General features: G+C 44.5%; 1 protein-coding gene across 2 annotated transcripts; it reads right to left on the bottom strand.

Moving 5' to 3' along the window:
• Window positions 1–340: 340 nt before the first annotated feature.
• On the bottom strand, window positions 341–25092 carry GPR20 (G protein-coupled receptor 20). Of its 2 annotated transcripts, none has more exons than XM_065752230.1 (2): window positions 25011–25092; window positions 341–1734 (listed from the first exon to the last, which is right to left on the bottom strand). In XM_065752230.1, exon 2 carries the CDS (start codon window positions 1717–1719, stop codon window positions 652–654), a length of 1068 nt encoding a protein of 355 aa, XP_065608302.1. In that variant the 5' UTR covers window positions 1720–1734; window positions 25011–25092; the 3' UTR covers window positions 341–651. The 2 variants fall into 2 exon arrangements, with proteins under 2 accessions (XP_065608302.1, XP_065608301.1); XM_065752229.1 differs by lacking the exon at window positions 25011–25092 and adding an exon at window positions 11005–11103.
• Window positions 25093–25386: the final 294 nt, after the last annotated feature.

Genomic DNA, 25386 nt, shown 5'->3' with positions numbered 1-25386 from the left:
TGGAACATACCTTTAATCTTCCCCAAGTCCAGACAATGTGCATGAAAACATACATACCCACAAATATTTTTTCTCTTATGCTTAAATAGAGAGAGGAGACGGTACTGCTTGACTTCACAATCCCTCCCCTGAAGGGGTTCAGACTTTTCAGAAACAACTGAGTAGACACTGGTGTTAGGTGTGTACAATACTTTCTGTCTCATCTCTTTGACATCTAAAATCTTTGTGGTGGGTAGCCCTGGTAACATTAACCTTTACTCTTAAGTATATGTCCAAGGCCTGAAAGCTTTCATAGAAAATAGAGGGATTTACTGCTTTCTAATCCGTCGCAGTAGTGTTACATTGCAATGTCAAACAGGAAAAGAAAACCACAATATGGAGTTTGTTGTTAGCAAAACATCTGTATTAAAATACAAAGAAAACATTCCTGTTGGGAACAGTAATTAATAAACTCTCTTTTGTATTGGTACTAAAAGCACTGCAAGTTCAATTTTCCAAACGGACCACAATGTTTTTGAGGAATAAATTCCACCACTGTTATTCTTAAAGTCTCTCTAAAGAACAAAGATGTCAGACAACGATACTGTGCACCCCACCAGTGTTCCAGCATCATTACTCTGGTTTACTGCAGCATGTCCCATCAGAAGTGGGCTAGATCTGGACACTGCTTGGTGATGGCAAGCTCACAGGGCTTCCTATTGTATTTGAGAAGGTGATGATTGCGTTGGAGCCCTTGGTGTTCTTGTTCATACCCAGGATGTCCACAGTGGTTTGCTCTGATTCGGTTTTCCTGAAGATGTTTTTCATGGTTGACTGAAAGTTGTTGGTGACAAAGCAGTAGACAATAGGGTCCATGCAGCTGTTGAGACTGCTCAGAGTCACCGTCACATGGTAGACAAGGAGGCTGACGTTGTGGGGCATGTCTGGGTTAATGGAGATCGCTACCTGCCGCACATGGAAAGGAGTGAAGCAGATCATGAAGATGATGAGGACAGTGATAAGGAGTTGCACAGCCTTCATTCTCCTCTCTCGACTCTGGTGCATGAGGCTGGGCTTGGACAAAGCACACATAATCCTGGTGGTGAAGAAGATGATTATGATGAGGGGGAAGAAGTATTCGCAGACCATCAGGACCAGAATCTCAGAGAGGCAGCACTGGGCAAACTGTATTGCCATGGACAGAATGGAGAAAGTCACTACAGTTGCAAAGATCCAAATGAAGACACAGATCCCTTTGGCACAGGTGGGGTTCCTCCATTTTCGTGAGGCTTGCACCTGTACGATAGCCAGGTAGCGGTCAACACAGATGCATGTCAAGAAGAGGATGCTACAGTACATGTTGACAAAGTAGCCAAAGATATGAACAAAGGAGCAATTCAGACAGTCCTCTGCAGTGTAGAACATGATGATCCGTACAGGTAAGGAGAAGCCCACCAAGAGATCAGTAACAATCAAGTTGATAGTGTAAATAACAGAGGTGGTTTTTGTCTTAGTACGGAAGCAGAATACATACAATGCCAAGCTGTTCAGCACAACGCCCACCAGGAAGATAATGGCATTGACAACTATCAGGGCAATCCATAGGCTGTAAAATTGTTCATACAATTCCTTGTCGGGGTGGATGAACTTGGAGAACATGTAAGTGCTGGAGTTGGGTTGCTGGGTAGAGTTGGTATCGTCAAGAGCTGGCACTTGGGTGGAGGAGGTCGGCATGGTCATTGGCTTTCCAGCAATCTGGAAGAAAAGATATAGGGCTATATTGATGTGTATGTCACACCATAGAGCTCAGAATAGTGTCACAAGAATATTTTAACCAATGTATTTGTACAGCCTCAGTAGTTGAGCGGTACTCTCTAGATATCTTGTCTGATAGTATATGAAGTGGATTATCCCTAATTGCTAGGAAAATACCTGCTTTTATAACTGCTGTTGTGCAGTGGTTCCAGCTGGGTGTTTTGGAGGAGATAGACACTCTCCAACTCAAGTTGCTCATGTTTAAAAGTGGTTTTCAGGCCTGTGCAAGAACAAAGAAGTGAGCTATGCCAAGGGGAGCAGAGAAGAGAAGGGAAAATCGAGTTGGGTGGGTCAAGCTTGGGTCAGCCACGTGGAAAGTGGTCATTGGTACAACCACAGCCCCATCATCTGACTCCTGAAATGTCGCTTCCCTTCCCTTGGCCACGTGATTCCATAGAGAGCTGCACACAGCAGCATTTTCAAGAATTGTGAACCTTTCCTAAAATCAAAGGATGGCTTTTTCCAGGATAACAACAAGCAAGTTGTGTGTCGTTTTCTAGATATCTGTGCTCACAGCAACAGCAGGCAGAAGATTTCAACTAACGGTGTCAGCCATTACTCCTGCCAGGGTTTGACAGTTTAATTTGCAAATCATTCCTGACTTACACACTATTTTAAACTGATTTGTATATTAAAAGAAAAAAAAAAGCCCAATATATACAGAGACTTGGCTGGTTTCAATAAAAATAAATGGTTGAAAAATGTCTGGAATATCTCAAAAGAAGCTGAACAGGACTGTGAGCTTAAAAAAATCAGCTTAAATCAGCAGGGACTAATGCTGAAAGATTTGAATTATGGGGGTTTGAAATCCCTGCTACCAAAGAGCCAAGTGTGAAAGGACTGGTAGACAAGGAGCTGCAAACACATCTTCCAGCACTTGCAGGAGGTTTTTCCTCATGTTCATGTGGAACTTCTTATGTTCCAGTTTGTGCCCATTACCCTTTGTTCTGTTACTGGACACCACTGAAAAGAATCTGGCTGCATCCATCCACTTGACTCCTGACTTTTAAATGTACCTCATTGATGAGATCCCCTCTCAGTTTTCTTTTCCCCAGGCTGAACAGTTCCAAGTCTCTCAGCCTATCTTCTCTTTCCTTTGTTTGCAATAAAAATGCAATACTTAGTGTCTTTTCTTCTGGCCAATGATCCACTGTCCTGGGCAGCCTGAGCTGATGTGTGGCAACTCTGCCCACGGCAGGGGAGTTTGAATTGGATGATCTTTAAGGTCCCTTCCAACCCAAGCCATCCTATGATTCTATAATACTAGGATTTTATAATTCTATGATAATTCCATGAATTTATGCTGCCATGAAGCTCTCCCAGAAAATGTCCACAGAACTGACTTTGCCATCATTAGGAAGTGCAGGTCAGCCAGGCTGGAGTCTGGTCACTGGTTACTGCTCTAGCTTCTCTTTGTCCCTCATCTAGTCTATGGAAGTGGTGTGAAAGAAAAAAACTTTTTCAGTATTTTTAAACTTTGAAAGATATTTACAATCAAATGGCAATCTGTTGGTTTTAGGTAGCTGCTCAGACATGCCTGGTAGGATTGTCCATTTGAATGGCTGGTGCATAACTATAAAAGCCCTCCTGAGATCAAACCAGACAACAATTATGCTGCAGGACTGAAATCCTGAAGTCTTGTGTCAAGACTGTCCGTAATGGCCCAAAGAACTGCTGGACTAAGACAAGCAGTCCTAACTTCCTCCTACTTTTGTACTTAGGACATTTCCATCAGCAGCCAGATGCTGGAATATCTTGTCTGTTAGGAATGACTGGATTACCTTAACTCACACTGAACTCCAGTGGCAGCCAATGTAGGACACGTGTTCAATTATTTTGTCTGGGTCTGACTGAGCCTGCATATTCCTTGGGGAAAGTCTTGTCTCCTCACATTTTGTGCCAATGATGCTCTTAGGGAATAACAGGAAAAAACTGGACCCAAGACTGGCTGAAGGTAGTGAAGTTGCAGTGTGCCATCTGAGAAAGGCCGACGGGGAGGAAGCAAAATGCCAGCGTCACCTTAAAATGATTTTCTAATATTCTCACCATCTGATCTGCTCTGTTTGTTTGTGTGGCTCTATAATTACAAAAACAAACAGAAGTGAGCAGATGCCTGGATCTGCTCCCAGATTTCCCTTTACAGATGATGTCAAGGGGAGCAGCGTGGAAGCCACTGCACTTGTGCAAACCAGGAAATAGAGACACTTTTGCTTCTTGAATGTGGCACGAGCTTGTATATCTGTGTTTGTGCAGATAGAGGTGAGCAAGGGGAGAAGAAAAAATCACCCATCCCATCCCTTAGCAGGCCCTTGAGGTTAATTTGTATGAACAACGGGGCATTTCATCCCATTGTAGCAGAAAGGCATTGGCTGTTTTCTCTGATTTTATGTCTTGTTAGTAGCTTGCCTCTTCCAGAAAGTATTTCTTCACTCTCAGATCTGTTATCAGGAACTCATGATATTCATCTTACATTTTTCTTTTGCTATTCCAGTGAAATCAGGAACTTGAACTGAATTCAAATGTGTCTCATCTTCATAATACTAGCAAGCTATGAAGGGCATCTTAGACTAGTAAGAAAGTATCACCTGTGAGTGTTGCCATACACTGAAATTAAAGTCATTGTCATATACAGTGTGCTCATTTACATAGTCCCCTCTTCCCCTGAGTCTCAGGTGCAATGAATTAAACTCCATATATTGAGGTCATCCACACAAATAACGGGCAGCACTTTATCATTGTAATGGAGGAGCTATGTTAGAGCTAGTGTCTCTTCCTACTTCATTGCTGCTCTGTTTGGGCTCACAATACAAGCAATGACATGAAAGAAATCCTGACAAATTTAAATAATTTTGAAGATTTCCTCACTGACAAGCTATGGAAAAACTGCTCTTGGGCTGCAGTGGTAAGCCTTCCTCTAATCAGATTTTTCCTGATGGATGTTTGGGTAAATGGCCTTTTAGTTTGTGGGACTGCTCTCATTTCATGGCTCGCAAGCAGAAAGGATGGAGAGCTGGACTGGCAAAGCAACAACATTCCTCTGAGTGCTTTTAATGAGATGGAGCTAGACCAAACCCTTGGTTAACAGCTACTAAGTATTTTTCCATTATGGGTCTCCAAGCACTTGACAAAGGTACATTGCCCCATTTTGCAGCAGGCTGAACAAGGCCCAGAAAGGCAGCCTGACCTCCTGTGTGAGGAGAAGCACACATTTCCAAAGCTTTCCAATTTTGCCTCCCTTCCCTCATTTCTGAGTCCCAAAATTACCCCAACTAGGTCTCTGTTATCAGAAATATTAATGCAGGTGTTAAAGTGGGTCAGTTCAGTTATGCATAACCATGGAGCAGTCAGTGAAGGTCGTGAGAAGCTCTGCAGCCTCTGAAAACCTCTGTTTTGCTATAGTTTCACTATTTATGGCTTGCAGCCGTAGCGTGAGCTCACAAAAATCTACAAGAACCAGTCATCTTCTCTTGCAGAATTAATAGCCCTTGTGCTACCTCTCTGACTTAAATCTCTACAGTGATTGGAGCCAGGCTTTCTTTTTGCTAACTCACCCCTCATTTCCCCAGATTTCCATGGAAACTCCATTTCATGGAGCTGGTAGCCTGCAAAATCCATGATGGGTAAACATACACCCTTCTGAGTGCTGTATGAACACACCAGTTGACCTGTGCTGTCATATTATACCTCTCAGGCTGGGTTTTGTCTGTCTGACTCTGAGGCTGTGGGTAGAATTTCCTTAAAAGTACAGCAGGGATCTGGGTAGAAATGGGATATGGGGAGGGAGGGAGACTGGAGGTTGACCTGGTTTCCCTTGTTCTGATAAAGGTCCCTGCTCAGCACTGGGAGACGGGGACTTGTTCTGAAATACTTTCTTATCATTGGATGACACAACCAATTCCATCATTCTTGGGCCAAATAGGAAACAGATGGTCACTGTGCTGAGAACAGGGTCTATGATCTCTTCTTTTGCAGCTTGGAATCCCACTTGTTCTTTTAGCATGGGCAGCTCAGTGGTACGTCTGCCCCAGAAGTATATCCTTGGCCATCCCACATTTCTTTCCACTCGACTTTTAGCTCTGTATCAACCTTAAGCCTCACCTTCTGCTTGCTGAACTCAACTGGAGTTTCTTCCTTGACTTGGGGGACTTTTGGATTGAGCTCAGCAATTCAAGTAATGGGATACAAAAGAAAAGGCAGATCAGGCAACTGAGCTTTGTCCTGAGCCCTCTCTAAAAGGGTTATTTATTGGTTTGTACAGATAGGATCTCTGCATACAGAAAGAGAACAAAAGAGACATGCACTGGGATGGGAAAGATGAAAAGGACATTCGTAAGTGAGAACAAGTGCTATTTTGTATAAACAGCTTCAACTTTTCACGTCTCCCTGACCCGAATCTGAACATCTGACCTGACAAACTGGCTCCTCTCTCATCTCCCTGTTCCCCTCACCCTATCCTGTCTGCTAACCTTGCTCTGCTGCCTGGCATGGAGGCAGCTTGTGTTTAGCTTTGCAGTCTTTCTGTGTTTAAAGTTCCAAAGGTGATTTATCATCCTGTTTATAAATGAAGGGTTAAACTCACTCTCTTTCAGTTTAAACTGTATGATTCTCCTGGCAAGCTCTCGCTCAACTCTGGCTCAAACTGGCCAAATATGGTGTTTTTGTACATGTTGAGGACAGGCCCTATATGTAGTAGAGCTCATTCTGTCAGCCTGGGGAGGGTGGGTTTGCTGATCGTGGGAACTGAGGGAGAAAGAGAGAAAGGGAGAGAAAATGGACAAGTCCAGCTGGCAGAGGGGAAAAGCTGGTTCCCATCTAGTCCCCAGGCTGTGAGAAGGAGCTATGTCTGGGGGAAAACTGTACCTTTGCAAAGCAGAAATGGAGCTATTCCCAAGGTAGGGAGGACCCTATATTTGAGGAGGCATCGCATAGAATCATAAAATGGCTTGGGTTGGAAGGGACCTAAGGATCGTCAGGTTCCGACCCCTCTGCTGCAGACCAACTGCTGGACCAAATACTAGATCAGGTTGTGCAGAGCCTCATTCAACCTGGCCTTAAACACCTCCAGAGATGGGGCATTCACAGCCCCTCTGGGCAACCCATTCCAGCACCTCACAACTTTCTCAATAAAACATTTCTCCTACCATCTAACCTAAATCTCTCCTCTGTTAGTTTAAAACCATTCCCCCTTGTCCCATCACTGTCCACTTGTGTGAAAAGTTGATTTCCCTCAAGTTTATAAACTTCCTTTAAATACTGGAAGGCCATAATGAGGTCTCCCTGCAGCCTTTTCTTTTCCAGGCTGAACAAGCCAAGCTCCTTCAGCCTATCTTCACAGGAGAGGTGCTCCAGCCCTTGGATCACCTTGGTGCTCACATATGATTCCAGGACACTGATGTCTGCTAGAAGCTTCCAGGACTAAGAGTGGCTAGATGAAGTGTGTGCAACACCTGACTGTGAGGAACTGCAGTTGAAAACTGTCAGACTCAGTCCAGGGTAGGATTATTCCTTTCCAGTACTGTGGAACTAACAGGTGCTTTAGTGTCTCAAAACACACATCTGACATGGTGAGTGCCAGATGAAATGACACCTGCTTTCTTATGGTTTAGTGTCTTGCTCAAAACATTGGGTCAGTGTTTTACCCTGGTTTAGATTGTTATTAATAGCTTTTTCCCATGTGGACATCTGGTTGTATTAATGAAGACTTATGTTCCAACTCTTTCCTTGGCTCCAGAAGTTGTTTGAATTTATCCTTTCATTGCTGCCTAATTTCCTGAAAATTGAGGTGATCTTTCCTTTTTGCCAAATTTTGGTTGAAATTAGTCAACAAACTGGAAAACATTGGGAAGACAGAGGAAGCCAGGGATGACAAACACAAAGATAACTACTGAACATGGCCAGGTTATCCTTGTTTCCTCTATTATGAACCTGCAAAATGTTTACTAAAACTTTTCTCAACACATCTTTTTGTTTAGATCTTCCCTACAAAGTCACACTTACTTTGGCATCCTTTAAAGAAAGAACTTAGCTTGCCTCAGTATTTGTTTGACATTAAATAATTTCACATTTATACCAAATAACATGTTACTTCTGGCAGAATCGGCCTCGCTGGAGATAGATGGTAACTGATTGCCTGAAGACCATGATGGTCAGCAAGTCCCACCTTGTCCCATGGTCTGAAGAACCACGAGCTAAATTTTTGCCTTTGCCTGGAGCCTAGAGGAAGATGTGAAAACACTGTTCATGACAGCAAAAGGTATTAACTCCCACGCACCCAAATTTTTACATTTCTGTAGTTTCTCTTGAGAATCACATTTCCCATCTGAGGAAAGGAAAAACTTAAATGTCTAATCCCAAGGCATGGCCAGATGCTGTCCTTAAGGCCATGTAAACAATCATAGCCTAAATATGTGTTCTGGGGAGATAATGCAGCGTTGATATGGGGATTTATGGTGCTCATGTGCCTTTAAACCACTTTCCTCCTGTCTGATGGTCCCAGTGAGTCTACATGTGGCTCTCCATCTCCAAAGCACTGCCTTGGGTATTGCTGTGAGTTGTGATTTGATTTCTACCCCACCTTGTTCATGGTTGAATGCTGTGTGTGCACATGGGTATACCCCATGCTCTCTAGGAAACCCAGTGCCAAAATCAGGTCCTCTGTGTGCAAGGAACCCAACTTCTAGGTTTGGTAGGGGATGAGTAATAGCCTGTGGGTACCTGTGCAATAATTTAGTCCAACAGGTCATCCAAGTCCATAAAGGATCCCTGCCAGATAGAAGAGGGGGAACATAACCCTCCAAACTGTGCTCCTCTTCGTGGAGCAAAATGACCGTGAGGGATGTTGCCTTGCTTGAACTGTCTGCTTTCTGCATTTGGGCTTAAGATGACTGTTTAACACTAGGTGATGGATCACCAGTCTGTAACACCCCAGAGACCATCTATTTTAAACCCCAAAACTGCTGCATGGTCCTCTCTCAACTCTATCTTAAGCATGCATGGAAAATATGGAACAAAGCTCCCAAAGGTACACACAGCAAGCAATTAATGTGTTGGCAGAAATTTTCAGCACTTAAAACTCCTCTGTGTTCATCTGTAGCAGTGATGCCTCAGTCTTTGAAAGAAGGAGCCCAGACATACATATAAAGTGAACAAAGAAGTGGGATTTTATGCACAAGCTGCTTCTCCAGACCCACAAATGTGCACCCATTCATGGTGGGCACCCAGAGATCCTTCAGCACATTCTGATGAAGCTTACTTGTACTGACAACTTTAGGAATGCTAATAGAAGCTTTACACCTCCACTTGCTTGTTTCTATCTCACTGTATAGAAAAGTTCCTGCTGAAACACTTAGATGTCTACAATGACTTAAGGATTCTGTCTTGCTTTTCTATTCTACCAGACCTTGGCCTTGGAGTGATGAAATTCCTCTGTATCTTGGTGAATTCTCTATGAATCATGTTGTTAGCATTTCAAAAACCAACATCTCATATCCTGCCAGGACTAGTACCAAGTGCCATCTGTCATTGCATCTCCACAGCACACTCTAAGATAAATCAGAGCATGACTTCCTGCTTGTATAGCCTCTCTGTCCTTTGTGAATCAGTGTAATATGAGGGGAAAGTACATTCTTCTTGGAAAAAAAATTAAAATATATTACAAGTGGTTTTATTTTTATTTAAAGCTAAATGTGGAAAGAAAAGAAACTCGTGTATTTGGAATTTTGTAGGGCTAGCCAGTAGAGATGGATTTGTGCCTGTCTTCCTGGGAGGTTGTAACACTACAAGAGAAATGTATTTGAATTTTTGGGGATTACAGTAATCCATCTAGCCTTTCAAGGGTGCATGAGACACGGTGCTAGAAATGTCAGTTTGGAATAAATATGATTGTAGCTGTGCACGAGGAGAACCCTGCAGTGAGAATTACTATATAGTCAGAGAGAAAAACTTCACAGACAAGTGCAAAAGCATTGCAGGAGTTAGAAGGGAACAACATCAGGCCTGTGTGTTGCTTGTTTTTGAAAAGGAAATTCTTAATTGCAAATATAGCTGTCTGTGAGCACTTTTTCCTCTTTCTGTTTTCAGTTGCCTGCTGGCTCCATCCCTTGGCAAGAAGCCTGAGCAGGACAGTGGGGGAAGAGCATCAGTGGAGTTTTGCTGTCAGGTAGTACCTGCAGCTTTGTATGATCCTGAACGGGGGAAGCCAGGCTCAACCCCCAGGGAGCACAGGTAATGGAGACGACACAAATGCAGGTAGGAACCAAAGGGACTGAGCAGGGAGGCATCCCAGGGTAGATAACCAGATCTTAACCCTTTGGAAGGCTGGTGGTTGCTGTGGTTTCCTGTGTTAGGCACTTAAGTCACTGCACTGTGCAGATAGAATCCCCTAGTGCCTTTGGGGATTCGTGAGTTTTGGATTAAACAGATTAACTTGGAAAAAGTTGAGGTACTAGTGGGTGTATTACTATTAAAGCATTTCCTAAGGGCTGTTGTTAAGGATCTTGGAGAGAATCTACTTCTCCTTAGGGTGACCCAGCAAGCTGATTCAAAGAATCAGCAGAGCCAGAGATAAAACAACCTCAGACCCAGCAACCTTGTTCCCAGCAATGCACTGTCTCCTTTCCTGGCTTCAGAAGCCTACATACAGGTCATTATAGAATCATAGAATCAGAGTCATTAAGGTTGAAAAAGACCACTACGATCATCTAGTCCAACTATCAACCCATCACCACTATGTTCACTAAACCATGCTGAGGAGTACATACACAAACAAAACATCACCCCACACCTCACAAGAGCTGGTGTAGTATTTTTCACTGGGGGGAAGTCAGCGCCTTCACACATCTTTCATCACCCCCATCTCCTCAGAGAACTAATAGCACTGCCCTCAAACCCCAAAACAGAGAAACTCATAATGCAGAAGCCTCCTTGCAGCCTCACGGTCCCAATGGGCTCCTCCTGGTGAACTTACAGTGAGGACAGAACCATGGATATCTTCCATGTGTTCAACAAGGTGCCATTCCATCATCCAGGGCTCCCTGCCATGATAGCCATGCTTTCCATTCTCGGTTTGGGGTCAGGTCTTCAGTGACTCCCTCTTGTCCCCCTTACTACTACCTCTTCCACAACATGCTCCCCCATTCTGCTCTGACCACTGTCCCAAAGCATCTGCTGCTACAGTCCCTCTGATATATTCCTTCACCAGGACTGACTTACCTCTGGCCCGATCTCCCTTCTATGTTAGAGGAGCTGCCGGTAAGAGAATTTCCTTGTGGACTTGAATGCTATTGCCCCAGGAAAGAGACATCTGTTCCTACAAGCAGATCTGGAGTGAGTGCAGAATATGAAGAAATGCCTAATCTCCCTCTCTCCCTCTCTCTCTGCGTCTCCCCCCTTCTCTTCTAAATATAGCTTTGCAACTAATGGGAAAAAATACACACTCCAAAAAAAAAAAATTTCCACTTGTCTTTAGTGTTCAGAATTTCTCCTGAAACATCTGGCTCCTTGCCCTAAATCTCTCTGAAATTTATGAAGTGTTGGAAACACTAAAGAGAGCTCCAGCCTTGCTTACAGTGAGCATCTCTACTAAACTAATGTTGGTGTTTCTGCATCACCTGCTGCCTCCCCAGGTCAATTTTCCTATGTCTCTGTTGGAATGAAATCTCCTTACTGAGAACTCTTATCAGCTCAAGGCCACAGCAATGTCACAGGATAAAAATACTTCTCTTTTTATCTTCTCTGTATGATCTGGGATTAGACAGAAGTCTCCAGTATTTTCAGGAAGAATCAAATGCCACTATATCTGTGACATACTTCAAGCTGTCCAGACCCTAAGAAGGACAGAGGGAGATGAAAGGTGACTTCACCTGTTTTGATGGTGTCTGGTTCCAGTCATTTGAAAGAAATGTTAATCATGTCTGCCCATAGACTAAGTTGAAGTAGTTGAGTGTAGATGAGGTGAGAGGTTCCACCAAGAAGACTCCCAACACACTCCTCAATCCTCACCCTGCCCTTCCTTACTAGTGATAGAATCACCTTGGTTATCATAGCAGAGAGTTGTGTGTTCCTATACCCTTGGCTGCAGTATGAAGCCAGGAACTGGATTCAGTGATCCTCATGGGTCCCTTCCAACTCAGAATGTTGTGTGATTCTGTGAGGCTGGGCACAGTATAGTGAAGTATCACAATGCTGAGATGGGCTCAAGGCACCGGGCCAGCTTTCAAGATGTCTTGTTGTCCAGTACTGTAAGGACTCAGATCTCCAAAAGCCCCCAAAGTCCTTCTCATGGGATGATGCTTTTCTGTCTAAATTGGATACCAAAAATGCCATATTCTGTGGAGTGGGGTTCAAAGGGGGCCTACACAGATATTATCTCCAGGAAGCTTTACAGCAGCTTTAGAGATCCCTCCTGGGAAAAAGGACAGAAAAAAATAAAGTGAGACCTTGTCTCAAATTTAGTTCTTTAAGAGGACAGGGAGAATGGACAGGATTTTAGTGTCAGCCCTGAACTGTATTTTTCCTTGCTAATTTAAATAAAAACAACACTGATGCCAACAAAATAAACCTGCAGGATATGGCCTGTAACAACACAACGGGATCAACTGAGAGGCATTGAATGCCAGGTCAAGAGGCCAAATCCATAAATAGAGGAGAGGTAAACTCCATGCATGTGTGTCTTATGTGGAACACAAACAGTAGCTATGGATATTAGAGAAAGTTGACCTCATTTTCTGGAATTAGTTTTTCACCCTTGAATCTTTCCCAGGAAAGTTAAGCTGATCTTTTTTGTCTGGATACTGTATTGATTTTCTATTTTGAGTTTCCTCACAATGAGGGGCAGATTCTTCCTCTAGTTTCAGGAACATCATGCTTAATTTTCTGTGTCTCCTGATCCAGGTACCCAGCTTTTCACAAATATCCTCCAGCTCAGCCACTTGTCTGGGCTCTCATCTGCTTTTTGCCTCCTTATAATTTGGAAAGCGAGTGTGATTGTAAGGCCTCTATGAATAATCTCTGGATAATAAACTTGCTTTCACTTCCCTCATTCTTGGAGACCGAACAAGGGAAAGAATGGAGAAGAACTCACCTGTTTGATCATATTGTTCTTATTGCCTGTGGTGGCAAACATTTATTTTTCCCCCAGTCTGCTAACAAAACTGTTATGCTTAAGGAATAGCTCTCTGGATGTACAAATGCAAATAAAAAGGAAGGAGAGTTTGTATTTATTCTCCTGTGTAATGTGTGTGAGCTTTGTTCCCATCTCTTGTGCACGGGATAATGAGTGGCCTGCACTCCCCCACTATCCCAGCCTCTCTCTCCTTGCCGAATTTAGAGCTAGACTTATAGTGGCAACAGCTGCAAAGTTTCAAGTTGTGCCTGAGATAGAGCAGAACATGCCATATTGGGAAGCAAATGCTGCTGTTAAGGTGGAGAAGGCACATCCGGGTTCTGGGCCACACTTTGTCCCAGACACATTTCCCACACTTGACTTCAAGGAGGAGTTGCAAGTGTAGCCGATGAAGCTTCTATCATCTCTCTTTTCAGATTTTATGATGTTCCCAAAGGGAGAAGGAAGGTAGAAAAAGGAAAGGGAAAGCTTTAGTAAGTGGAAAATTTTCAAGCTTGCTGGCTAAATGTGCGAGAATATTAAATACTGCAGTGCGTGTCTTGAGATTGAAAGTGGAAGAGGGCACTAATCAGCAAAAATGAGCACTTTGGAGGATAGTCAGGACAGGAAAGGGTGCTGCTGGCCCGTAATAATTCCTATTAATCCATTTATATTAGCATATAAAATAGAGAAGGGATGGGGCTCCATTTCAAAGTTCTCTGTAGAATATAAAAACAGGATGCTAGTAATCTCTGGAAGAGAGGATCTGGAGGCTGATACCACTCAACACCCTGGGAAGATTTCTTCTCTGTTTTTGTCAGAAGAGAATACTTTTCCAGTCATATTCAAGGAGCAAAACTGAGTGTCTCTTCAAGGCTGAGACTGGGCACAGTGTAATGAATTACTGAACAGTCAAGATAGGCAGGATCAGCTCTCAAGATGTTTCTGCTGATCAATGCTGTAAGAACTCAAACAAGAATTGTATCTAAACATGCCTGTTTTTGTCAAGTTCAATTTAGTCTGTTTTACTGAACAGATCCTCAGAAACTCATTTGCCAGTGGTGAAGGAGAGCTTCTACTCAAGAAGGTCCTCAACCCAACAAAATCAGAGCTCAGGAAGTTGAGGAGCCTTCACCTGTGGTCATGTAGGACAGTGAAGGACAGGATCCTCACTATGTGGAAAACACAAGACGTGTGGGATCTAATCTATCTGGGAATCCTCTTTTGATTAGCTACTTCAAAGAACATGAACTAACGTGCCTGTAGATCACCTCCATTGAATATTTGCCTATTTTCCCACCAACACAGATGTTCCTGAAATGTTTGTCCACTGTCTTGCTCTTTTATCAGGCAGCAGAAGAATCAGAAAGGGAAATGGCCAAGGTCACAAACACATGTGTATGTTTACAAGTCTGCTTAAAGGAAAGATAACCCAGCTGATGTAGAAATAGGGTTGATGAAGAGGCAACAGTAGATGTGGTCTGCTACCTGCCATGTGAGCGAATCCTTTATCACAGAAGGAAAAATCAGTTGCATGGAAGAGAGTCTAAATCCATTTTATCCTCCACAAAACCTCTTCCCTTTATTTAATCTACCCCAGAAGATCCCTAGGCCTTAGTAATCACTGGAAAATACTCATGTATATCTCTATGGTATGCACTGAGCACAAACCCCGAATTCTTAATTTTTTACAGCCTAAGGGGCTGTTGTGAAATGCTATGAATCAGATGCAGAGCTGTAGACTCAGAGAACTGATTTGATACTCACAGATGGTACAAGGGTGGAAAGGAGTCACCTTTCACAGAGGACAACTGCCAAAAAAGCTCCACCTAGCATTTGGGTTAGGGTAAAAGCTGTGGACACTGAGACTCCTAATGAATGTGTAGGAATGTCCATCATTGCAAAGGGGCCCAGCTAACCCCATCACGCTTCCTTTACCATTAATGAGTGAGACGTGTGTTCCTTTCCCCTGGAAGGAAAACCCTTGGACAGCAGTGTGGGAACACTGTCAAAAGACAAGGAACAAAACACTGGCTTCTATCCCAGTCCTGCTGCAGAGTGTAATGGAGCAGAGCAAGGTCTAACAGGTGCCAAGCTCCTGCCAGATGGATAAAAGCACCTGCCCTATCTTTTACTATTAGTGAGAATGGGGGAGAGAAGCAGATATTTGGTGGGAACAACTTGTAGCTATACAGAAGCAGTGTGGCTGAAATGAACCAAGGAGAACACCAGACTCCTCATCTTATATCCAGCTCTGACTCTACGTGTGCACAAGGGTTTGAAACACAGCAGGGTCAGCAGGTAAATGGAATTGCACTGGGGATCAAATAGGGTTTGTGCCCTTCCCCTATTCCTGCTCCATCACCTGTGCAAAAAAAAGGAAACTCCCTCCCCTTCATAACTTGCAAAGTAGTGCTTTGTAAAAGGACTTGTGGCAACTGTGTGGATCTGGGTTTTCCCTGGACGCTTTAGCTTTAACTCCATGGAAAGCCCACTTGAAGCACCCAAGAGCCTTCCCCCTTCAACTGGGAAACAGATCAGCAGAAGTTCAGGCTGGATATTAGGAAAAAGTTATTCTCAAGAGTGGAACACGTTGGAACAGACTGCCCAGGGAGGTGATGGAGTCCCCGTCCCTGGAGGTGTTCAAGAAAAGGGTAGATGCAGCACTGAGTGTCATGGTTAGTAGGCATGGTGGTGACGGGTTGATTATTGGACTTAGAGGTCTTTTCCAACCTTAGTGATCTGGCTGAGAGCTGGATTCAAAATTGTCAGCAACCAGCTTTGGCATCGTGGCATTTCCTTCTTTGAGGCCAAGCAGAGGGAGATGTGCCTTCAGCTTCTGGGCTGTTCAGAAGTCATTCTTTGCTATTTTCATATATGTTGTTTGAGGCATGCTATGTAGGGCTGTTCAGAAAATCAGAGATCACCTTGTAATCTGAACTCTGAAACATTCATGATAGATAAGCCTAAGGTGGTAGCTGGAGGGGTTGTAGGGAAAGATAAGATTTGGTTGCACTGAACTCCAGAGAAAACCCACAGGGATGAGACAACCTTTGTCTCCCAAAACTTGTACCTCTCCTGCAATGCCTGGGGGCAAAAACACCAAGGGGGCAGAAAAACACAACCTTCTTCTGCCCAGAGAAAGAAAGCATCCACATGCTTCGCTTGGCCGTGCTCAGCATCCCAGGGCTGATATTATGACTCTCATCATGAGAAACAGAGACTGAATGAGCTATAAAAATGACCCAGCTGCCCCTATAATCACAGTTTGTAGGGGCAGCCATACCTACCTGGCACAAGAGGCTCAGCAAAAAGCAGTCATTTTCCTATGCCAAGGCACTAATCCAAGATCCCAGCCACTTCTAAGAACCCACTCACCATCTGCAGAGAATTGCAAAGGTCAGAGGGACCATTAACTGTGGCCCTGCCACTGAACAGGCTCCCATCTGCGTCTTTAGGCAGGGAGGGAGATCAGACAGTTGCCATATGGGGGGGCTCCTGCTGATGGGATCCAGCTGGGATTTGTCTGTTTGATGAGGAACAGGGAAAGACAAGTGGTTCTCAGATGAACCACTTGTTGGGTGAGTCACGCATGGGAGAGAAAGTGTGCAACAGCCAGTTTCCTGCCTGCCTGCTTAATTTTTAGGAATTGACCTTTCTGACTATTGCCTCCCTCTGCATTTCTCTCCCCTGCTCACACCAGTGACATTTCCAGTATAGATCCTCAATCAATTCATTAACAAAATGAGCTGGAGAGACCCTTAGGCAATCCAGCAAAGTGTGTCATGTTTCAACTCTCCCAGCTGAGATCCCTTACAATGTCCTGCTCCTACCTTTATGTCCCCCCAACCTACCTCTGTCCAGCAGCCACTTCTTACTTCATTTTTATTTTTTCTTCTTGTTATTTTTTTTCAAAGTCTCAAGAGCTAATTGCCAAGAACACAATGTCCAGCATCACAACCTCACCCCATTCCCAGCAAAGTAATTCTTTCTGGATTTGCTTGTCACTGGGTACACAGGCACGTTGGTGCTTGTAGGGGAATGCTACACAGGCAGCCAGGGCTTCAGAATTTCTCAGGCACACGTGCTTGAGGAAGTTGGGCCCTATGGAATGGCATTTTCCAAGCAGAAATCAGTAGTAAACTCGAGATGCCTGCACTGGGATGCAGCTTGAAGGCTGCCCCAAGGTACCTCTCAATGCTCTACCCTTGTGTTTGGGGTGGTGGGAAGCACAGTGTGGTGGAGCTGAGACAGAAAACCTCAAACTGAACCAGGAATGGGTTACTGAGAGAGGCTGTGGGGTCTGCATCCTTGGAGATCTCCAAAAGCTACCTGGATGTGGTCCTGGGCACCCTGCTTGAGGAGGGGTTGGATCCCATGGACCTAGAGTTCCCTTCCAACCTCAACCATACTGTGATTCTGTGATTTTGTGAGCACAAGGTGAGGCTGTACAAGTGGAGTACTGAGGGCAGAAAGGACATTCACAGACACATAGCAAGCAGGCAGCAGGGACCTTAGGGGACCAATCTGCTACCTCCACCTGCTCTGATTTAGCAGACCTGGCAAAGAGCAGTGAGATGGTTCCACGACCATCTGTTCAACGCTGGGTTTCTTTGCCATACAAGCAAGATGTAGCCTTACCCATGCCCTGGTTCCATACAGAGTCACAGCAACCATGGGGAAGGATGCCTATAACTTAGAAAATCTGCTTTTTGTCTCTGTGCCCCTCAAATGGCTTTAGAGAAAATCACATAGCCTCCCTGCTCTCTCTCTGCAAACTGAACATGCTAATCCTCCTCTCTCATCCCCTTTGTTTGCCTGGTTTGTAGAGATTGTGAAGGCTCAGAGCTGGGTTGGCTTTTGTTAGATGTACACAGAGCTCAGCAATGCTCTGATCTGGAACAGGGCAGCATAAATCTGGCAGATTATCGTAGGAAATTCCATGGTGATGAAAAACTCTATAGAAACACAAAGAAAGGAAAGGGTTCCATTTGGAAAAAAGAAAACCAACAGAAAAAAAAGAATAGCAAAAAACAACCCTGCAGTTGCTGCTTAGTTACAAGTGATTCTTAAAACTGCAGCCTCTGGAAGAAGCTAGTACATTTTCTGATTTTTGTTATTTTGCAGGGGGTGTTTTCCTTTGTGTTTTCAGCTGTTTGGAATTACAGGTTCCACCCTCCAGGCAAGTCCTGCTCCTAGGGAGAGCTCTGTGCGAGAGCCTCAGCAGAGACAAAGGCACTTTTCCTCTGTTTCTCTATTGTTGAAGCGGTCCCCCTAAGCATGAAGTGCAGAAATGTTCTTCCCCTGGGAAATATTCAGGAAGTGAAGAGGGAATCAAATGTGATTTAAAGGGATTTCTTACAGGAAGCTGCAGTGCCAGAGTCATCACTTTTCTCTTGAAGACACATGGGTAGGCAGCACAGTCCATCTGGCACTGTAGGTGGTGGGTTTTGCTGTACGATTGCTATAGGGTTTCTTAAAATCATTAGGGTTGGAAAAGACCCCTAAGATCATCTACTCCAACTGACCCACTACACCACATCACTCAGTACCACACCTACAAATTTCTTGAAAACTTCGAGGGACAGTTGACTCCACCTCTTCCCCAGGCAGCCTGTTCCAGTGCCTCAGCACTCTTTCTGAAAAGAAATTTTTCCTGATATTCAACCTGAACTTCCCCTGGCACAACTTAAGGCCATTATCTCTTGTCTTATCACTGGTTACCTGGGAAAAGAGGCTGACCTCCCCTCACTATAAACTCCTTTCAGGGATTTATCAGTGATAAAGTATCCTCTGAACCTCCTCTTCTCCAGACTAAACATTCCTTCATCTACTCCTCATAATACTTGTGCTGCAGAATCCTCATCATCTTCATTGCCCTTCTCTGGACACACTCCAGAGCTTTAACGTGTTTCTTGTAATGAGAGGCCCAAAATGAACACTTGAGGTGCAGCCTCAACGGTGTGGAGTACAGAGGGATGATCACCTCCTTACTCCTGCTGGCTGCACTGCTTCTGATACAGGCCAGGATACCATTGGCCTTCATGGCCACCTGAGCAGACTGCTGGCTCATTGTCATCCAGTTGTCAACCAACACTCCCAGATCCTTTTTCTCTACACAGCCTTTCAGCCACTCTGCTACAAGCCTGTAGAAATGAGAGGGGTTGTTGTGAATGAAGTGCAGGACCTATCACTTGGCCTTGTTGAAGCTTAAACAGTTGGCCTCAGCCCATTGACCAGCCTGTCCAGATCCCTCTGCAGGGCCCTCCTACCCCTGGGCAGATGGACACTTCCTGCCAGCTTATTGTCATCTCTCACAGAGGGCATAGGGGCTTGCTGTAAACTTGAGTCCATTGGAAATCCTGGGATATATTTTATCTGCTTAGGACAAGGATACAAATGGAAACAGTTATCAAGGAGGTCTTCAACTCATTGAGGTAAGGGCAACTGAGGCCCTCCTCCAGTTCGTATTTTTGGCCTAAAAGCAAATTTTTATCAAGAGAAAAAGAAAGAAAAGGAAAAAAAAGAAGAATAAATTATCTCCATACATGCATCTTGTTACTTGTAGCTTCTGACTTTATTTCAGATGGTGCTGCACAGTGCCATTTGGCACCCATGCACTGTGGCCCTTCACATCATCTGAAGGGATTTTATTCTAGAAAGTAATGTTAGATATAATAAATAGTGATAAATGGGCTAATAAAAGGGGCATGCCTTGGAAAAGGTCCGAACCAAAGCAGTGGGAATGACCCAAGCTCCAGCAAACACAGCCTACCAGGAAAGTCTAGCAGCAATGTTTAGTCTAGGGAGGAGGTGACTGAAGGCAGACTGATAGAAAGTCTGGAGATGTCAGAGGCAGCTCCTCTGGGAGCAATGTGAGATACATTTATCTCACAGTTGTTCATTAATACAGATGTGTACTCAATGGCTGTCCCAGATCCTGCTGTCCAAGATCTCCTTGGGTCAAGGTGCAGCTGATGTCATCTACCTGGTCTCGTGCAAGGCCTTTGACCTGATCTCACATCACATCTTTATCTCTTTATTGGGGAGATGTGGATTTGAAGAGTGGACAACTTGGTGTATAAAGAATTGGTTGGATTGTCTCAGCCAGAGGGTTGCGGTCAATCACTCTATGCCCTACTGGAGGCCAGCCACAAGTGGTGTTCCCCAGATGTCTGTCTTGGGATCAGTACTCTTTAAAATCTTTATCTGTGACATAGATGATGGGATTGAGGGCATCCTCAGCCTCGTAGAATACAATCTGATGATTCCACGATTCTATGACTACTACTGCTTGTGTCTCCTAGGGCAGCATTCCTTAGAGGACAGCAGAAATCTAAGACCACCTCACAGCACTGGAGGCACAAGTTAATCCCACGGCTGTAATGCAATCTACCTTCCTTTGGGCAAATTCCACTTGCTTCTTTAAAGCAAAAAATCCAGCCTGCTTTGGTTGCTAAACTGGGCTCTGCTTCTTTGGGTGTCTTTCCATTTTCCAAGAAAAATAAACTGCAGGTTCTGTATTTTTAGATATGCCATCTGATCACAGCCAGCCATATATCAGTCCCAACACTGCGAGTAAAGATGCTGAGCCCCGGAGCAGAGCTCCCCTGGGCAAGAACTAGTGGCTCAAGCCATCCTGAGTATATTAATAAATCAGCATGTGTAAAATAATCATGCACTTTCCTAGGTAAGCAGCTCACAAGGAATCATACAGTTGGGATTTATTGCTGCTAGTGTCCTAGTAGCTCTGGTTCTTTGGGTGAGTTTAGTACTGCAGTGAGTGGGAGGTGAGTAGCCTTGGTATGAGACAGCACTAGTCTAGCAGGGACCAGAGGCAGCAATGCTCCTCTTCCTCTCCCTGCCCCAAAAGTGAGTGGCTCCTGACATCTGCTCCTTGCTATTTCAGTCCTGGGCATCCTCTGAGGTAGCTGCTGGTAAGAGTGAGCTCTGCATTTCCTTCACATGACAGCAGGATCTGACAACTGGGTGACCTGAATCTGCGTGGCTGTGACATACAAAGCCTACTCACTTCTTGGAGTTGAAGTCGATGATGGGGTCCCTTCCAACTTGGGATATTCTATGGTTCTGTGATTCTATGATCCTGTGGTTCTCTTCCAGCAATGCTGAACTTATTTGTGGGTGGTGGGAGAAGGAGTATCTTAGGGACAGCATATTTCTTTGTGCAATCTTGTTTCATGTAAACCTGCCCTGTACAACCTTCCACCATTACCCAGAGAAGCTCTGGATACCCTATCCCTAGAGGCATTCAAGGCCAGGTTGGATGGGGTCCTAGACAGCCTGATCTGGTGGTTGTTAACTCTGCCTACATTAGGGGGATTGGAAATGGATGATCCTTAATGCCCTTTCCAACCTAAGCTATTCTATGATGAAGATTCTATGACCCAGCCTTACAAGCCTTACTCCTCACTGCCCAGCTTACCCTGCACAGATGTGGAGTTACCAGCCTATTAGAAATCTCTGTCCCTTGCCGGCTTCCTTCAGCTCTCACAAGTCTATCTCTAACACCAGGGCAGCCTGGAGACGATTTTCTGTACATTTTATCAAAGCTGTGGGAAGCCTTGAGCCTGCTGCGTGAAGAATGGGCTGCCTTGTTCCTGATAGCTTGTTTGCTGTGCTGCTTCATCACTCTAATCACAATCAATTTATCCACATAACTGGCTGCTGAAGACAGTGTAACGTGCCTTGACAGGCTGGATTTTTCCTGTAGATGTATTACTTGGCATGTTCTACCAAGGCAAAATGAGACAGCCTGCCAACTGAGGGATTGCAACTCTGAGTGTGACCACCCAGATTTCCCTCTGCATCCTGCCTGATGAGGACCTTGGTGTCCCCTCCTCTTGTGCCCAGATGCCCATTTTGCTATATCCTTCTGGGATCATTGTGCTGAAAGGACCATGATGGGCTCCAAACGCTGTGGTCTCTGTATGGATCTGCATGCTCAGAGCTCTGTGCTGTTTCACCTTGCTAATGCCTACCTGGGTCATGGTAGTGTTGAATTGATGGCTGGGCAATGTGATCTTACATTCATTTTACAGCCTTAATAATTCTATGATTTTAGGGTTCTATGAACAAGATAGAGGTATTTGTAGATGCACTGGATGAATCAGAGAACTTCAGAAAACCCTCACAGCATCCCCACCCTCACCCACAAGGCTAAAGCCTACTTGTGACAGCTTCTCTATGGGGCAACCCCTGAAAAAGATCCTAATCCATCTCTTTGGGCTTCCCAGAGAGAATCATCAATTCATAAAGGCTGAAAAAAAGTGCTAAGATCATCCAGTGCAACTGGTGACAGTTTCTCTCCATGTCCACCACAGAACTGACAACCTCAGCACATGCAGTTGATGGGGTGCTGTCAGCAGGTGCCTGACTCCACCTATGTTAGCTTTAGGGGCATTTTAGAGAGCCCCATTTTTTTTTTATGTCAGATATTTATAAATGAGGTGGCTGGAGCTGTGAAGAAAAGGGGACATTTGCTAGCAAATCTTATTGTGCTGATGCAGAAGTCATCACCCTTTCTGTTGTGTGACAATGGCTCTGTTGACATTTTTGAGACTTTGATAGATGAGTTACACATCTTTTATGGATTATGTGTAAGAAATAATAATAAAAAAATCCAGTTCATCTGCGTCTATATACTAATGGCACATTGATCTCAGTAAATATCCAGCTGAGATTGAACAGCAGCGACAGGTTAAGGTCATCCCAACAGCTGACATGTTTTCTTAGGGTGTCACAGATCAGCTCAGCCAACCCCATCTGACCCGCAGCTTCAACTTTCAGTTTCCATGATTCACCTTTTATGTCAATCCAATTTCTTGCATGTCTAAGTTTGATCAATCTTGGCTGGACTCTACTGTGACTTACTGGAAGGGAAGAATTTATCTACTAAGCAATGAATAGGATTTTCTCACAGGTATCCTTGGTTGGTTAGAGTTAAATGCTATAAATTAAAACGTGTGAAAAAATGGAGGGGAGGTGAACATGAAAGTGAGAAGAGGTGACAAGATCCTTACAGTATTTACAAGAAGGCTTGCTAAGAAGCAGCAGGTGTTCCTCAGGAGGGTCTATAGATTTTGCCTTAGATGTTAAAGGACATTCACTGAGATGCACATTGAGGTAATAAATGGTTTCACCTCCTCTTAAACCTAACAACTGGGCATGTGTATAAACTTCCTATGACAACCCATGGCATAAAGGAAAGTCCAAGCAATATGTGTTTTGTGTGTCTGTGATGCTCCATTAGGGAGTTTTAACTCCCGCTTTAAACAAGAGCTTGGGAATTTGCCTTCATTTTTAGATGCAGGGACTCACATCTCCTTTAAAGTGTGAGGTTTCTCCAAATGTGCTGTGCACCTGCCCAGTGAAAATCCCTGTTTATGTGTCACAGCTCATTAAAACACAGACAGCCAAAGTCCCTTCTGACAAGCTGGAGTGCAGGATTCGATCTTTCCCCATGAAAGGGCACCTAGCAGGAGGACAGCTCTGCACGAATTGCATTATTTCCAGGGCACTTTCTCCTGTGCATAGCAAGGAGTTGAACCACAAAAGCACTGTATGTGCACAGGGTGGGATTTATTGCTCTGCTCAGCAGCCTCCCCCATTTTGCTGGCTGTGGGAGAACGTGCCATGAGAGCTGTTTCATGTACAATTCCTTCCTTGGCTTTTGCCTCCTTCTTCAAAATGGGGGAAGGAAGACTTGTAGGGTTCTAGTAGGGGAGGGAAGAGATGGCCCTGTCTTTTTTTTTTTTTTTCATCTCAACACATTGTGGTGATGGCAAAAGAAGCTTAAATGGAGTTGATGTGCTGAAATTATTAATTAATTAATACATTAACTGGCCACATATCCTTGTAAGAAGAGAGGGGGAAGAATGGGATTTACTTTCCCATTTGTGTGTTGTCAGATGCATGCAAAGGAGATAAAAGAGCATCTTTCCTAGTGAAGAGGCTCCCACCCAAGGCAGTCCTTCCCTCATGCCTGTGAATGCTGTGTCATGTGTAGATGATGGGCATATCTGCTTCTTCTATTCCATGGCTCTCCAGTTTTCTGCTGTCTCAGGAAAGAGTTTGCCTCATGAGCTGAGATGCAGCCTTTGCACCTAATCATGAGTGGCAGAGGCATTTGCACCAGTGGTTTTCAACTGAGGCTGTCAGGCATAATTAATAGGGATTAAACTTGCGTGCCCGCTGCCTTTTGCTTCTGAATGGGGAAGTTTCAGCTGTGCTGAAGAAGCTGCCATATCAGGAAAAGGGATGGCTTTTTGCTAAAGAAGAGAAATTGGTTCTGGCACGTGAGAAATGTTAGAAGAGAAGGCGCCTCATGTTACCAAAACACAGCTGAAATGAGTCCAAAGAGCTACATTTCTAATTCATCACACTGCCTCTGACTGTAGTTTGTGTAAGTGACAGGAGATGCTCTCTTTATGATACACTGCAGCCTGACATGTCGTGGCCAGCTGTGCTTGCTGACCATTCATCCATCTCCCCCACCAACCGCTTCCCCCATTCAAGAGAACCCAAAGCATGGGTGCTTTCTATACCATTTCCACAGTGCAAGTTTTCTGCTCCCTAAAACTGAATCATAAATAATTTTGAGCCCATTCAGAGCCCTTTTTCATGGCCTGAGTGTAAAGGCATGCAGGGACTCCTGAAACATGTATGTGCATATGTTGTTGGACTAGAGGTAGTCAGGATATGGAGTTACACCAGAAATACTCAACTGTTCATATGGAATCACTCAGACAGTTTTGTCTGCAGCCTGCTTTATGCATATAAAGTGTGCATTCTCACAACAGTACAAATCTGGCATCCAAATGGACCAGTTCAATGAGGAGAAGCACCATCTCTCTTGATTAAACGCAGCACCATGGTGCAAGAGATGCTCCCCAGGAGATGCTCCACATCCTGTTCCCTCTTGCACCCCCCAAACCCACGTGCTTTGCTCTCAACCCAGCTTTCCAGAGCTCCCACACCAATCTGTATGCCTCCAAACTCACAATCCAGCCAGGATTGTAGCATGCTGCCTTCCTGAGCTGCAGCTGGTAAATCTCCCTCCCTCTCCCCCTCTCTGCACGCTCCCGCTGATACTTACATAGCTTGGATGAGAAAGCTCAGCTGCTGATCCCAGAGCCTGCTCCTGGATTCCTCGACCGAGCGAGAGCGCACTTGCTCTCCAGTGCTCAGCCCAGCACAGCAATACAGGAACCAGACCTCTTGGGTTTACTTTTACATTGACGTCAGTGTCTTTCCTAGCCTCTGCGTCTTGTTTTGGTCAAAGGATGTCTTCAGAGTGAAGGGGAGGAGTGGGGAAGGGAAAGGAGTGAACTGGAGATGAGTTTTCATGATGAAGGCATAGAATCATAGAATCATTTGAGTTAGAAGGAACCTGTAGAGGCCAACTACTCCAACTTCCCTGCAGTGAACAGTGACACCTACGACTATATCAGGTTGCTCAAACCTGACCTTGG

Source organism: Cyrtonyx montezumae, unplaced genomic scaffold, assembly GCF_038088225.1.
Source record: "Cyrtonyx montezumae isolate F1298 unplaced genomic scaffold, pur_monq_1.0 scaffold_8, whole genome shotgun sequence".
NCBI lineage: Eukaryota > Metazoa > Chordata > Aves > Galliformes > Odontophoridae > Cyrtonyx > Cyrtonyx montezumae.
The sequence above is the reverse complement of the archived record's forward strand: the minus strand, read 5'-3'. Positions and strand labels throughout refer to the sequence as shown.

Bases quoted from the DNA above. Each gene is read 5' to 3' on its own strand.
- GPR20 (XM_065752230.1), bottom strand. From the start codon at position 1,719: ATGACCATGCCGACCTCCTCCACCCAAGTGCCAGCTCTTGACGATACC.